At 39.6% G+C, this 16,031-nt stretch overlaps 1 protein-coding gene across 4 annotated transcripts in view; it reads left to right on the top strand.

Annotated features, from left to right (window-relative positions):
- The window catches only part of tbc1d1 (TBC1 (tre-2/USP6, BUB2, cdc16) domain family, member 1), a 70,754-nt gene that overhangs the window by 38,740 nt on the left and 15,983 nt on the right, over nucleotides 1-16,031 (top strand). For all 4 annotated transcript variants that reach the window (XM_061710874.1, XM_061711019.1, XM_061710934.1 and 1 more), the window contains 3 exons: nucleotides 2,857-3,057; nucleotides 7,968-8,129; nucleotides 8,890-9,048. In XM_061710874.1, the coding sequence (XP_061566858.1) occupies nucleotides 2,857-3,057; nucleotides 7,968-8,129; nucleotides 8,890-9,048 (522 nt within the window). The remainder of the gene's footprint in view (nucleotides 1-2,856; nucleotides 3,058-7,967; nucleotides 8,130-8,889; nucleotides 9,049-16,031) is intronic.

Below are 16,031 nucleotides of genomic sequence, written 5' to 3'. Positions count from 1 at the left end.
GGTCTTCTTTTAGCCAATTTGACTTCTATTTTTACAGCATAAAACCCTGTAGCTCATACTGTCACCTCCTGATCTAATTGCACAGCTCTATTTGATCATTTTGCATATTTTCTTTTTTACATAGCTCTGGCTACAAATATTTCCACTATTATGTGTTTCCCCTGGTTTGTTTCTGTGACTTTTGCACACACCTGTGTGGATTCTCCTTACGGGTGTGTTAACTGTATCGTTGTATTTGTTGTGGAATGCGGCACTATTGTCTTCCCTTTTATCCACCAGCCAAATAAAAATATTATTCGTTAGGGATTAGTGAGGTTTACGCCTGTCTTTGTGCATTAGGTTTCCCTTTCGAATGACTGTGGTAAACAGCTGAAGACATCTGTCCTCGAGACTAATAAAATCTTCATTTCAAAGTTTAGGAGCGGTTTAGGAAAACGGTGCCTTTCAGCAGATCGGCGTGGTGGGCTTTGTGCCGGTTGCACACAGTGCTGGGTTTTGGTTCAGTTGGGTGTGTTTTTTATGTGTGCTTACACGCTTGAGGTCATGGGTGTGTCTTGCAAGTGCGTATGTGTTGGCAGGGGATGGTGGTGTGTCAAGGTCATGTTGACAGTCCACACACAGACAGCGCCAGAGGAAAGCACCAGCTTTGTTGATCCACCTTGTGTGTTTTGTGTGTGTGTTTGTGTTGCGACCTGGTTCTGACCAAGTTGTTTGCTCAAGAAATAGACTGTGACAATTTGTGCAAGAATCTGTGTGTTAGTGATATAATTAGGTATGCACAGCGCTGTGCATGTGCGCAAGTACATGCATTCAGCGTGTTGTGTAAGCTCCTTTACTCCTATGCAAATGTAACCCAATCTGGCACGTTGTGTGTGTGTGTGTGTGTACGTATGTGCATGCACCGTCAAGCAGAGTATGGAGGTTTGTCTTTTCACCGTTAACAGGATGGTTCGGATTTCATATTTCTTACTTTCCTCAGAGTTGAAGGAAAGATAAATATCAATTGTAAATTCTCCAGCCAAGCTTGGGAATGTGCATGCGTGTGTGCACTGAGGTAAACAAAATATCACGACTATCACTTCCAGCGAATTTAAAGCGAAAAGAGACAAGTGCTATCTGGATCGCTGGTATGCTCTTCCTCTAAACAACACTGGGTATTTTGAGGTTTGGGATCCACCCTGCACTTTGAGGTGGAGTCACAAACACGTGTGTGTGTGTGGGTGCGGGTGCGCGCCAAATTTTGTCAGCTATATCTGTATTTTTTTGTTTTTTGTTTTATTTGATTGACTAATGAATGACGGCGAGACTGTTTTAAAGCCCTTCAGGGCTGCTCTGCTGTGAAGGAAAGAATCATGATTCACTAAAGGTTGACGCTGAAAATACTGACTCATTTAAAACGTCTGAATCATGTTACCTTTATGTAACTTCACATAAAAGATGTTGAAATATTTACAGTAAATTAAAACTTCAGTCTAAATAAAAACAACTCAGGCCAACAAGAGCAGATGCTGGTCGAGCTGCTTAAATAAACCTTGAAATGTTTTTGCCCAGAAACACCAGTGTGACCCAAACATCACTGGGAATCTGTGGCCCAGTGGAGACCCAGCCAGAAGTGTCAGGACACAATTAGAATATTTGTGCAAAATCACTGTTTCTTTATCTCTTGTTTGTTTTGATCATTGGGAGCCAAAGTTTAAGTTACAATTAAAATTTGGTTTAGTTCATCCCAAGTTACTTTTATTTATTCATTTATTCCATATAGAATAAAGAGCTCTTTTAGGTGCACAAGAAGGAGCTGCTCAATATTAAGCAAGTGGTCATAAGCAAGCTTTGTCTCTTTTGTCTTGTGACACGTACTCTCTTATCGCATGGGGCCATGCAGCTTATACTTCCTCCTTCTGATCACGCTGCACACTTTTATCTGACATTTAGGTGATGACAGCGTCGTATTTGCATGTAGCTGGAATTCAAATCTTGGGTCTTCATCTCAAGGCACTACCAAGGTTCTTGAATTGTGTGACTACTACTTTGACACTCGTTTTGAAGTTTCCTCCAAGAAAGACGAGTTGTGTAATCAGCATGAACGGTTAGAGAGCTCCCATCAGTGAGCACTGAGAGTCACCAGTATAAGGGGAAGGTTTGATTTAAAAACACCGGGCATAGGTACGTAACATTTGTATTACCATTTAATTTATCCCATGAACAAATAAAGGAATGGCACCTGAGGGAGCGTTCACATCACCAGCTTAAATAAATCTAACATTATTGTAAAAATTCCAAGTCTTTATTTTGGAAAGTTGGTTTTTCACGTCACCGTCCTTAGTTTTAAAACCAAGCACAACCCTAGTTGCATGTTGTTTCTAAAGATTTACCATATGTTTGAATTGTGCCACAGTCACTTACAGTTCAAGAAAAAATTCAGGTAGAGGAGGAAGGTTTTTATATTCGGGTGATGTCGTCCAGATGAGCTTGTTGACAAGGATTATATGGCGAAGATCGTATGTTTTATATAATAGGCTTGTCACTTCACCAACCTAAATTGTAATGGGGAAAGAATGAGTATACAGATTTCATAAATACAGAACTAGTGTATATCTATGCACATGAACTTGGAATTTTGTGTATTTTTCTAACTTTTTGTTGGCCACAAACACATTTTAATTACAAATGAGTATTGCCTCTAATTCTGTAAAATTATTAAGACCCTAGATTTTTGTGTTTTGTACTATTTATTTATTTATTTATTTATTTATTTATTTATTTATTTTTTAATTACTCTTAATTCACTTCAATGTGGCTCAGCCAGGAACTCCTTAAGCAGCATAATCTGATGTAATAATGTGATGTACTTTCCAGAGCGGGTGGATCCCTGTCTAGAGGCCGGGCGAATGTGTGTGAACCAGGTGGGGGGTTCAGGAAGTGGGGACGCCTCGATGAGAGCGGTGCCAGAGGAGGGGCCAAAGAGGAGCAGAGAGGAGCTGAGGGAGCTGTGGAGGAAGGCCATCCTGCAGCAGATCCTGTTACAGAGGATGGAGAGGGAGAACCAGAAACTACAAGGTGAGCTTAATGAACGGAGGGACCCAACAGAGGCTACTTTTGTGTTTTCAAACAAAAGATCTCTGCGCTATTCTTCAGAAATGCCAAAATAAACTCTGAGTAATATGATCTCACAGTACAATCGGGATTAACAAAAAAACTGCACAGTCTTGTGGTACCAATCCCATAAACCATCAAAAATGTTGGCCTGATTTCTGAAAACAACAATAACTAAATACCTGTAAGTGAAGCAACACTACAGTTTCACTTAGATAAATCCTGTTAGGCCAGGTATTAATATTCGCCTGAGTGATCCCATCACAAGTGGACAGCTCTAAGTGAGTTTGGTCCCACCTGGCATTAACGTGTCTCCACATGCATCTCGAGTGACAACTTTTGATCGGGTTTCTCTCCCCTACAGATGAGTAAGTAGATAATTGATGCACACAAAGACCAGATATGTTTACCTGTGGGAGGGGTTATTGCAATTAAATTGCTCCATGCTCCCTGTCTGGCAGACGTCTTTCCTGCCCTACTGGACATTAAAAGAATAAGAAGAGCTTAGGGCGCAAGTCAGAGAACTGACAAAGTCAGCTAGTGGTGTGTTGTTTCCACTTTAATCTGATAATGTTGCATGATGCAGTATGAGCGACCATGTACGCTGTAAATTACACAGGAAGATTTCACTGTGGTCCAGCACACTAAGGTCCTGGTTGAATTGAATATTGAATTGAGTTTGTCAAAAAAGGGAGTCCAAGGCACTCTTCTTGTGGAAAAATATTAAAAAGCCTTTATTGAAACATGGCTAATAAGTTTAAAAACATGGGAGCAGAGACCATGTTTTTAAACTTATTAGCCATGTTTCAATAAAGGCTTTTTAATATTTTTCCACAAGAAGAGTGCCTTGGACTCCCTTTTTTGACAAGATATTGTTTTTTTCCCCAACACCAAAGAGCACCTTCAAGATTTTTTCTGAACAATTCCCTGAGCACTTCGGATTTTCTCTTCACATTGAATTGAGTTTATTTACAAATAATTAAAAAACACAAATACAGATAATAATTGAGGTTTGTAAAATGGGACTCCCCAGAAGCTACTATAGCTTATGAATAGGGGCCCAGTCACACACAGCAGAACAACTATAAATTAAACATATAATACATATACATACAGTATAAACATATACATACAGTATACTGGTGAGACCTGGTATTCCCATGTAACTTGAGGAATATGATCACAAGTGGACAGCTCCCAGCGCTTTTATTCACAGCTGACATTAACATGCAACTCCACATGCATCTCAAGTGGCAAGTTGCTATTACATCTTCTTCTCCCTATAAGCAGATAAGCAAGGATAGGATATCTGCCTGCAGAGACCAAATTAATTATTTTTCTTAAATGTATTTATTATTATCGTTTTATAAAATAAGGAAACTGCTGATGAGAGTAACAACAGCAGGACGCCACAGGTAGGGCCTGTGATGAGTAACTGGGGAGACGAGGAGATCTTGAGCTACTCAGCCTCGGAACCGAGGATGCTATGAACATATGAGCATATGTCAGAAACCACAAAGGATGGTCTATTGTTTGAAAAATGACAAACCAGGGCTTTTCAAGAAGCAAACCCCGGCCAAAAAAACGCTCATCCCGATGTTCACCCATCCTGTCTGACGCTGCGTGTTACCCTGCTGATGTGGGGACAATACCTCATTCTACTCGCCCACACACGGCTTACGTTATGTTATACCTCCCGACTCACCCTCCCTCCCCTCAACTCGCCTTCAGGCACGAGGTGACAAATAACAAGCCTTACGTTTATATAACCCAACGCGCGTTAAACACGTGTTTATCATCCAGTGGTAATAGCGGGAAACATGCCTATAAACTACTCAGAATATCTTGTAAGCACGTGATGAGTAGTTTTTGTGGAAGGTAAGAAGATGACGCCTTTAACTGCCTTAGTGGAAGTGTCCACACTCGTGGGAGATAATTTGGTGCTGAATGTCTTGCCTAAAGTTCTTAAATAACCCAAACAACCAGGTGATACAGATACAGGTGTGTTTGTGTGGGCGCACACCTCTCCTGCTAGGCATATACAAGGGTGTGGCAAATGCACCACCCCTGACCACCCAGTTGTTGTTTTTTTGTACCTATACATAGCTTGAGAGGCACCACACCTTTTAACTACCTGTTTTATTCAGAAACCCTCTATTCACATTCACCCACAAAGTCTTACAGAAATATCTCCAAAACACACCTTTATCCGTATGGTTGGAAGATCATACAGATAAAGGTGTGTTTGGAAATATTTCTGGTTCAGTAATTGGCAACAGTACCACAAAAACTGGCTCACTTAGATCATATCAAACGTATTCATCTCTTTTTTTTTTCTCTCAATTGTCCGCTCCACCTTTTGCTACGCCGTCTGCGGAGCCGTCTGGGTGGAGGCTCTGAGTTCTGCCCGTCTCTTCCACTGGTGCCTGGTTTGTGGGTCAGCTATGGGAGTGTTTGTGTGTGTGCATCCGTCCCCTCGCGTGTCTTTGTCAGCTTCAGGGTGGGGCATCCTGTCCCGCTCTGTGTTATCAAAGGCGGAGTGTTCCGGCAGCAGAGAAAGGGATACGAGAGGAGAGTGGGAGGCAGGGAGTGACTGGAAAGTGGAGAGACCGAGCAGGAGCTGGGCGGCTGCCAATCAGCATGTCCTGATGAGCGAGAGTCTGCTTGCTCCAGGCAGATCATAAGACGGGCAGCGTGCCACGGTTTTGCCGCCAGCATCTATTCTTACTCTGGGTGTGTCAGCTATTTGCACCATCTAAGTTTTTTTTTTTTTTTTTTTTTCTCTTTTCCTTTTTCTTAATTTTGTACACTGCGCTTTCCAGGTCATTCCAGCTTACTTTTCCTCTTGGATTTCTGAAGTCGTAGAAATATGCAACATTTTTGACACCTTTTAAGTTGATCTTGTATCTCGTCGGGTTAAGAGAGAGAGAGAGAGAGAGAGAGAGTGCACGTGTTCCAGTTGTTTTGCTGTATCCATAATGTTATTTTTATTCCTTTGGGTTATTGGAATTCTTTTTGCCAGCCATACATATACTTTCCCATATTCCTTGTGATGAGAGCCGCAAAATACAATAACGCTGTAAAAGAATAAGATTGAACCAAAGAATTGTACACGGATGTGAATATAGCATAATAAAGACAACAGTTTTCTTTTTTACACATTTATTTATTTGCCTGTTTAGGTGTTGCATCTAGTTTAGAAAAATAAAAGCACAAATATGTCAAATCAAATCATGGTGTGTTTACCATGAGTTAGCTCCTTCCGTTTTATAAACTATTTACCCTAGCGGTTATTTTGTGTTAACAATTACGATGTACAAAAATTGGCCGACTTTCGGTTGCAGCTTCATTTCAGTCTTCCAAATCTTGGAAGACTTAAATGAAGCTGAAACCGAAAGTCAGCCAATTTGTATTTTTTGTTTAAACAAGCGTATGATCCCTTCCGCTGCTAAATGTCCTCTTCTTGATTAAAATGTTTTCTTTTTTATTTGAAAGCCATGTTGATTGCTAAACATTTCTTCTCTTCAATGACCAGGGCTGCAAATATTGATCCATGTTGTTTTGTTTCAGATATTAACAGACATCATCCACATATCCCTTACCCTACCTTTTAAAAAAAATAGATAAATAAAAATAAATAAATAAAAAATCTGAAGAATATTAAGAAAAAAAAGATAATTTTCAAGAAATAGATGCAATAAAAAATAGCCCTTGTACATACAAATAGTGAGCAAATAAATGAAAATGAATTTCCTGTTTTGCAGGAATTTGTTCACTTATTTCTCTGAGTATTTCCACATTTATTATTCTACTCTTCTATAAAAGTATTGGAAGTTTTTTTTTTTTTTTTTTTTTTTGGTACTTGCATCGTTTCGTAGTTTCCAGGAAGGTATCCGTGCATGCTGGAAAAAGACGTGGCCTGCTGCCTCTCCTCTTGTCCCAAAGTGATGACATCACTCTCCTGAGCACAGTCAAGTTGCAGCTGGCCACCGAGCGCGCATACGCTTGATCGGAAAGGGTGGGGAATCTGCTCAGGGAAGTAGAGAAGGTGCAGTCGATGGACGACACCACTATGGGATTGACTCAGAGTTCATCAAAAGCAAAGCAGAGATTGTGGTTGAAGAGATGAAGGGAGGCGGAAAGGAAGGGTGTTGTCAGAAAAATAGGAACAGAAGAGGGGAATTGGGTGTTGCCCTCACCTTCTTTGATCACTGGTGTCAGCATATAGTAACAGAGCTGCGTTTGTTTTGTTGGAGTTCGTCTTAATCTGAAAGTCTCGCTGCACGATTACCTCATCCAAAGACTATTTACATCAGCAGAGCGATGACACAATTATCAAGATTTATTGACCCAATTTAACAATAAAATGAAGACATCGCAGTTGTATTCTGTTGCTGTGGGACATGTAGAAATGTCCAAATTCCTGAGTAACTGGATCCAACAGAAAGGACTGAGTCAGTGCTGCATTTGGAGTGATCAAATGTGAATTCAAGCCCCAGAAAGCTGCAGCAAGTTAGACGTGCAGAGCTGTGACCTCATTTTGAAATGAACTTTTACTGTTACAAGCACAGAGATATTGTCATTTAAATAACTTTATTACATGTAGATAACTTCATGGAATGACTTTGAAAACAGTCTTCTTTTTTTGTCTCTATTCTCAGATGTAATAAGTTCCTTCCATTGACCCTTTCACAGATGTTTTTTTTTTTTTTAATATTTTTTATTATGTGCGTCGGTTTTACTAAACAAAACTGTACATCATTATCTGCAGTGAAACAGATGAAAAATAAAATTGCAATAAGCCATTGAACTTAAACGAGGGATTTGCACGTGTTCTGTTATGGAAATATCCTGACTACGTGTCTGTGCTGCAGCCTCAGAGAGCGATCTGCAGAACCGGCGTCTGAAGTTGGACTACGAGGAAATCACGCCGTGTCTGAAGGAGGTGACATTGGTCTGGGAGAAAATGCTGAGCACTCCTGGAAGAACAAAGGTCAAATTTGACGCTGAGACGATACACGCTGCAGTTACACAAGGTACATACTTGGTTCTGCAGATGCATCCATCAGTGTTTCAGTTATATTGCAGATTCTTTTCAAATTCAATACAAATATTGACCCTAGTTTAACTCCTATGGGCTCTGAAGCTCAAAATATGCGTGGTAACATCGCTTCTTATGTACTGTATTAGTTTCTGCCTCTTTTTTTTTTCCAACATGCAGCAAAGAGAAATATCATACATTCCACTAAGTATTTATTTTCCAGTGTCCACAGTTGTTGTAAAATGATTTTTTTTTTCCTTTAACATTTTTAGACCAAGCATCGGCCTTCAGAGTTTTCAGTGCAGTCTGCCTTCAAGCAAACAAACCTAAAGACTAAAACATATATTTATGCACAAAAAAGTTGTTACAAACTGCGAGTTGTGGATTCAAGATGTGGATGTTTAGAAAATTACACTGCAAATGTTATATGATTTACTAAACATCCATTTGCAGAAATGAAATTACGAGGAGTGAAAAGAAAATAACTGCCATGAGGCAACTTAATTTAGGATGAAAATAAATCTGTTGAAAACTTAAGTGTTGTAGGTTTAGAATTGTTTCTTCTCAAAATATTGACAGACCACCACAAACGTATCACTTGATTCACTTAAACCAATTATCGAGCTTATGTCAAATGTTCTTCCACATTTGTGTATTCAACAGCTTCAGAGGGGCTCATGTCAGTTGTCCTGATTTGCATCCTTGGGGCGCAGGTTGAACTGGGTTTGAACTTTTCTTACTGTTTTCCCTGACAGGTGTCCCGAGGCAGCACCGAGGAGAGATATGGAAGTTCCTCTCTGAGCAGTACCTGCTCAGGCAGACGGTCCCTGCTCGACCTCCCCCCAATATCATGCCGTACAAAGAGCTGCTGAAACAGCTCACTTCGCAGCAGCACGCCATCCTCATAGACCTGGGTAACATACCTAAACACACCCACAGACCCCAGGGCTCACCATAAAACTCAATATACATAAGAATCAGTTCTTTTTTTGTTTGGTTTTTTCTTGATCTATTTCTAGTATCAAGATATGAACATTTGCCACTACTCACGCAGTCACATAACATAGTTCTTTCACTTGAGGCTTGTCATTTAGGGTAAACAATGTACCACTGCAAAGACCACATCCAGCTGCAAGCTGTGAGCTATGATCGTCACCTGTGCAAGAAAACTTGCACAGGTTGTGCGGCGCATAAAGTCTTATAAATTAGTCGTTCAGTTTTTGATTTTCTAGCTCTATTAGTTATGTTTAGAGGGGGAAAATGTTCCAATATAAAACTAAAACATATGAATGGATGAATGAAGCATTAAAATGTAATTCTTTAAAGAATAAAACTAGACCTTATTTTCTACCTTAAGCAGCCAGTCAGAAAAAAACACAGCTGATGCCAGACATTGAAACTTAAAGATTAATCCTTGTGCTGTCTCCCTTTCTCCCTTCCTTCCTTCCTTCCTTCCTTCCTTCCTTCCTTCCTTCCTTCCTTCCTTCCTTCCTTCCTTCCTTCCTTCCTTCCTTCCTTCCTTCCTTCCTTCCTTCCTTCTTTTCTCCCTTCCTTCTTTCCTTCTTTTCTCCCTTCCTTCCTTCCTTCCTTCCTTCCTTCTTTTCTTCCTTCCTTCTTTTCTCCCTTCCTTCCTTCCTTCCTTCCTTCTTTTCCCCCTTCCTTCCTTCCTTCCTTCCTTCCTTCCTTCCTTCCTTTCTTGCTTCTTTTTTCCCTTCCTTCTTTCCTCCTGCTCTCTCCTTCTTCCCTTCCTCTTTTCTTCCTTCCTTCCTTCCTTCCTTCTTTTTTCCCTTCCTTCTTTCCTCCTGCTCTTTCCTTCCTTCCTTCTTTTCTCCCTTCCTTCCTTCCTTCCTTCCTTCTTTTCCCCCTTCCTTCCTTCCTTCCTTCCTTCCTTCCTTCCTTCCTTTCTTGCTTCTTTTTTCCCTTCCTTCTTTCCTCCTGCTCTCTCCTTCTTCCCTTCCTCTTTTCTTCCTTCCTTCCTTCCTTCCTTCTTTTCTCCCTTCCTTCTTTCCTTCTTTTCTCCCTTCCTTCCTTCCTTCCTTCCTTCCTTCCTTCCTTCCTTCCTTCCTTCCTTCTTTTCTTCCTTCCTTCTTTTCTTCCTTCCTTCCTTTCTCCTTCTTTTTTCCCTTCCTTCTTTCCTCCTGCTCTTTCCTTCCTTCCTTCTTTTCTCCCTTCCTTCCTTCCTTCCTTCCTTATTTTCCCCCTTCCTTCCTTCCTTCCTTCCTTCCTTTCTTGCTTCTTTTTTCCCTTCCTTCTTTCCTCCTGCTCTCTCCTTCTTCCCTTCCTCTTTTCTTCCTTCCTTCCTTCCTTCCTTCCTTCCTTATTTTCTTCCTTCCTTCTTTTCCCCGTTCCTTCCTTCCTTCCTTCCTTCCTTCCTTCCTTCCTTCCTTCCTTCCTTCCTTCCTTCCTTCCTTATTTTCTTCCTTCCTTCTTTCCTTCCTTCCTACCTTCTTTCCTTCCTTCCTTCCTTTCTTGCTTATTTTTTCCCTTCCTTCTTTCCTCCTGCTCTCTCCTGCCTTCTTCCCTTCCTCTTTTCTTCCTTCCTTCCTTCCTTCCTTCCTTCTTTTCTTCCTTCCTTCTTCTTTTCCCCCTTCCTTCTTTCCTTCCTTCCTTCCTTCCTTCTTTCCTTCCTTCCTTTCTTGCTTCTTTTTTCCCTTCCTTCTTTCCTCCTGCTCTCTCCTTCCTTCTTCCTTTCCTCTTTTCTTCCTTCCTTCCTTCCTTCCTTCCTTCCTTCCTTCCTTCCTTCCTTCCTTCCTTCCTTCCTTCCTTCCTTCTTTTCTCCCTTCCTCCCTTCTTTCTTTCCTTCTTTTCATTCTTCCTTCCTTCCTACCTTCTTTCCTTCCTTCCTTCCTTTCTTGCTTCTTTTTTCCCTTCCTTCTTTCCTCCTGCTCTCTCCTTCCTTCTTCCTTTCCTCTTTTCTTCCTTCCTTCCTTCCTTCCTTCCTTCCTTCCTTCCTTCCTTCCTTCCTTCCTTCCTTCCTTCTTTTCTCCCTTCCTCCCTTCTTTCTTTCCTTCTTTTCATTCTTCCTTCCTTCCTTTCTTCTTTCCTCCCTTCTTCTCTTCCTCCTTCCTTGACCCATAGACAGCACAAGGGTTAAAAACCTTTGGCGAAGGCACACAACAGAAGCATTTATTGACACTTCTGGTGTTCCCAACTCCAAATAGCCTTAAAGGTGGAGCAGGTGATTCCTGGAAATGTGAAAGGTGAATTATGAAAGTATACAGCCAAAATCTAGCCTGATAGATTACACCCACATCTAGAAAGATGTAGGGGTCTGAAAACGATCCAGAGTTCCTGATCCAAAGGCCGGCACCAACGGTTGCTTATCACACTGCCTTTGCACACAGTTGGTTAGCGCTACGACCAACCAGAGCAACAAACAAGCAAACGTATTCAGAGTGATTGAAACAAGTCAACAGGAGAGTCAGTTGTGTAGGGGAGTAAATTAAACTTTTGCTGCAGCCTCTATTTGCAAAACGGCAAATACATCTACCTCACAAAGGAATGATTTGAGTGCAATCTTCTGTTCATCTACACTGTTTATATCCAGATTATGCCCACCCAGAGACACTCAAGACAAGAATAGACTCATTTGATTGGCTCCCCATGACTTTTGGGCACATTTGATAAGCTCCAGAGGATGGTATCTAGACGTATCTGCAAAGCAAATTCATATTTATTAGCACTAGATCGAGATTTTCTAGGCAAACCAAAATCCTCAAAATGTATTAAAACCCACGCTTCCATGACACATTATCATATGTACATGTACTTACTAAACCGGGGACAGCCCATTTTTCTCATGCAGTTGATCACACTGTGATTCACCAGAGCTGTTGAGAAAAAAAAAGCCAAATGTACAGACTGGTTATCACCTTACTGCCGTATGTATATAGGTGTGACTCACTTTCATCCCATTTTTGTCATGCAGTTGATCACATTGTGATTCACCAGAGCTGTTGAGAAAAAAAAAAAAGGCAAATGTACAGACTGGTTATCACCTTACTGCCTACTACTATAGGTGTGACTCACTTTCATGTACGTTAACATATAACAAAGGAATATGGTTTACTGCATGAAAGGCAATAGCAGGGTAAGAACATGTAATTATTGTGGCTGTAAAAAGGCCTTTCAAAAGTAGCATTTCACATTAAGTTGCAACACATGACATGCCTTCCTGGATTGTAAATCATATTTTGATTTTAAAGTGTTCTGAAAAAGCTGCAAAATCTGATGTTTTATGCGGAAAATGGAAGTTGATCATCTTTGTGATGAATTTAAAGAACTTATTTTAGTCTTTGGGTTGTAGGTAGGAAGGTATCACTGAGCCTCAACTATCTATCTCACACAAATGAATTATTTTTACAATCTAAATTACTAAAATGTATAGATCTAGTTAATTACAATACAGCAAAACTAATGTTTAGAGCCAAGGATAATTTATTACCAGGACATATACAGGGGATATTCTTTGAAAGGGAGGGAGGTTATAACCTCAGGGGCCAACTTAATTTCAAAATTATCAATAGACGCACAACACTGAAGAGCTTCTGTATGTCGACCTATGGGGTAAAACTTTGGAACAGCCTGAGCATAGATCTAAAACAAAGTAAAAACATATCACAATTTAAAAAAAGATATAAATAAACTTTTTTCTCAAAATACAGTGGCGAATAAAAATGTAGATCTATATATAGATTTATTTAATATGTGTAGATATATAGATTAATATTATGGAAACATGTTATATATATATATATATATATATATATATATATATGTATGTATATGGATATATATATGTATGTATATGGATATATAGTGATATATTATACATACAGTATTTATGTATGGGTATATCTCTGTTAATATATATGGATATATAGCTATAAGTAGATATGTTGGTAAATGGATGTATATTTATGTTGATATATAGACTTATATTATGTTTTTTTTTGTGTTCTATAAGTAAGCTCATTGATTCTCTTGCTATTTTGGAAAAATGAATATAAGATTTAGGGGTAGGACCTGATAAGTATATACTTCAATCCTACTCCCTTTCGAATATGCTGGTGGATCTGCGAGGTCTGCCTTGTCTTTTTTTTTTTTTTTTTTACTTTTTAGTATTGTTTTTTCTAATTTGCCTATTCGAAATAAAGCTCAATAATAATAATAATCTGCAGGTTTATTCAGTTGTTAGTAATAGTATCAAAGGATGAATAACAAAGTCTTCCCCTTCTGAAAGTTGGCCACAAACACAAGCTGCAGCCTTGTTTTCCTCATTTGAAAATATTTCCAAATGAGGGAAATGGTGACTTGGCAAACTCAACTCACTGTGCTGGCCATCTCTGTCGTGGTTTCAAGGTCCAGGAGGTTTAAATAATCTGTAGCAACATTTTGTCGGTAGACTTGCAAAAAAAAACCATATATTTATGGAATATGGTAGCAGCCATGCTTGTGAATTTCATTGTTGCGTAACGGACATTTGTCTGCTGTAACACAAACCTTTTAACACCTTTTCTTTATTTTTTTCTTAATTTTTTTAATCAGAAACTATTTTTTTTAAATGTACATATTGCTCTAAATACTGTAGTAGGTGACCTTGTTATCCTCATTAGTGTTCCTTAATAAACACTACATACTTTTTTCCGTAGTGTCTACATGAATAGGTCAGGTCTGGTTCTGCTCTTGAATGTTGTCTTTGCTTTATATCTTATGTCATCCTCTAATTTTATTGTATATCTTATTGTATTGTATTTATATTATTTTTTTAAAAGCCTCCTGTGGACAAGTGTTGCAAATTAGCATGTATGCTAAAACACTCAAACAGTGCATTTGGTTTGTCCTATGTTATTGTGATGTCCATACCAAATAAAGAAATATAATATAATATAATAATAATAAAAACCATCTTTCTGGGCGGGTGGGCGAAGAAAACACAAACACATGAACTGAACACAACAGAAAGCGTCTACATATTATTTTTCTCTGACTTCAATCTAACACTTTCATGCTGAAAAGCTCCTAACACCTACACCCAGAAAAAGCCACACTTGCTCAGTACCTCCACCCCACCCATATGACACCCACATACTTCTCTACACATCCACCCACATATCTATCCTTGTAGCACTTAACCTCATGCGTTTTTGCCGTTGACCCCACGTCTTTCATCTTACTATTGTTTACTCCGCTTCAGATAGGACAGTGTCGGCAGCTCGCACCCGGGCGGCTTACTCAAATGGCTTAATACAAAGGTGTAATGTTTTGTGACTTACGGACGCACTTTTTTTTTTATATTGAAGCAACAACAAACAAGGGAGGCACTAGGCGTAAAAAGGGTTTGTCGAGTATTTTGATGTGCGTGAAGGCGAGGTCTCCCACACCCAGCAGCGAGACATTCTTTCCTTCAGGCGGTACATGTGACTATATGTTCAAAATCTCGAAGACCCCGCAGCACGTTCCAGACATACAGACTCATCGCTCGCCTTTGTGTTCACACGCTACAAGTCAAAAATCCTCAATCCCAAAGTACATGTTCTTTCAAATTACCTGTCAGCCCACTCTGAGCATGTAATTTTATAAATCCAGGTCGTCATTATCCTGTCTGCTTTACTTTTTTCCGTATGTGTGCTTGTCCCACGTACAGCTGCATGTTGAGCTGCCGAGAACACTGTGTAGTCTTTACATGAAGTTGCATATAGACATGGGTGTGTTTTTTTTTTTCAGGGAACAGGTTGCTCAGTACGTTTTGGTACAAATTTATTGCCACGTTCTCGTGCACTGACCTACTTTTCAACATAGACATCAAAGTTTGAAATCTAGCATTCCTTAATAGTTTGTACGTTTAATAGAGTGCCACACGCTTTCCAAGAATGTGACTGTGCGAAAATGATTCATGAGATGCCTAATATAATCAGTGCAGTTCAATAGATGGAGAACGAGGAAATCAAGAACTCGATATGCCTCGCTCGCATCATCACCGGGGCCCCTCCCAGGTCTTGGGGGAGCGTAGCAAGTCAGCCAGGCCTTTAGCTGCGAGTTCTGGCCGGGTTCAGCCCAAAACGAGCTGCATTTATTCTAGGGCTGGGGATCGATTCAAATGTCAAGAATCGATTCGATTCCGATTCTTAAGATTCAGAATCGATTATCAAGATTTGATTCGATTCAATTCCGATATTGATTTGGGTTAGTGTTATTAAAACTGTTTTTTGAGCTGTTGCATGAATTATATGACTGTAGTTATGCAAAATATTACTACTAGTATTATATTGAGATTAAAAAGTATTGGCAGCTAATTATGCTGTAAGGACCAATCACCTCCCAGAATGCTGATAGAACTGCTTTCAGAAACATCATGTGGGTCAGAATTATCAAACAGATCCAGGGCAGCAAACAGAGACGGATGAAATCGGTTTTATTTTTTCCCACATTCCGTTTTTATTTGTTCTATTTTGGTTTTTAATTTTTGAGCATTTGGTTTTTACAATTTTTTGCAAATGTAACCCCAAGACAGTATATAAAGTAATGAAATATAGACAATTTATGCAATTATAACCTAACACTTTAATGTTTTCATACCTTTAAACATATTTAAAGGCAAAAACATGGCACCAGTTATTCTGTAGTAGTAGTGTAGGGGCGGGTTAAAAATATCGATATATCGATATTCTATCGATATGCATGTGCAGGAACGATTATCGATACATAAATCCAAGTATCGATTTAAAAAAAAAAAAAATTATTATTTTTTTTTTAATCCCGATTTTTTCCCCCATTTTATCACCCAGTGCTCCTACCTAAGTCAGTCCTGGACATTGCTCCATCTACCAACCCCGGGAGGCCCTGCACTGAGCTCAAGTCTCCTCCTTACTTGAGGAGTGAGCAGGCTGCTTCATTT

The sequence above is a fragment of the Cololabis saira genome, chromosome 1, assembly GCF_033807715.1.
Source record: "Cololabis saira isolate AMF1-May2022 chromosome 1, fColSai1.1, whole genome shotgun sequence".
Taxonomy (NCBI): Eukaryota; Metazoa; Chordata; class Actinopteri; order Beloniformes; family Belonidae; genus Cololabis; species Cololabis saira.
The sequence above is the reverse complement of the archived record's forward strand: the minus strand, read 5'-3'. Positions and strand labels throughout refer to the sequence as shown.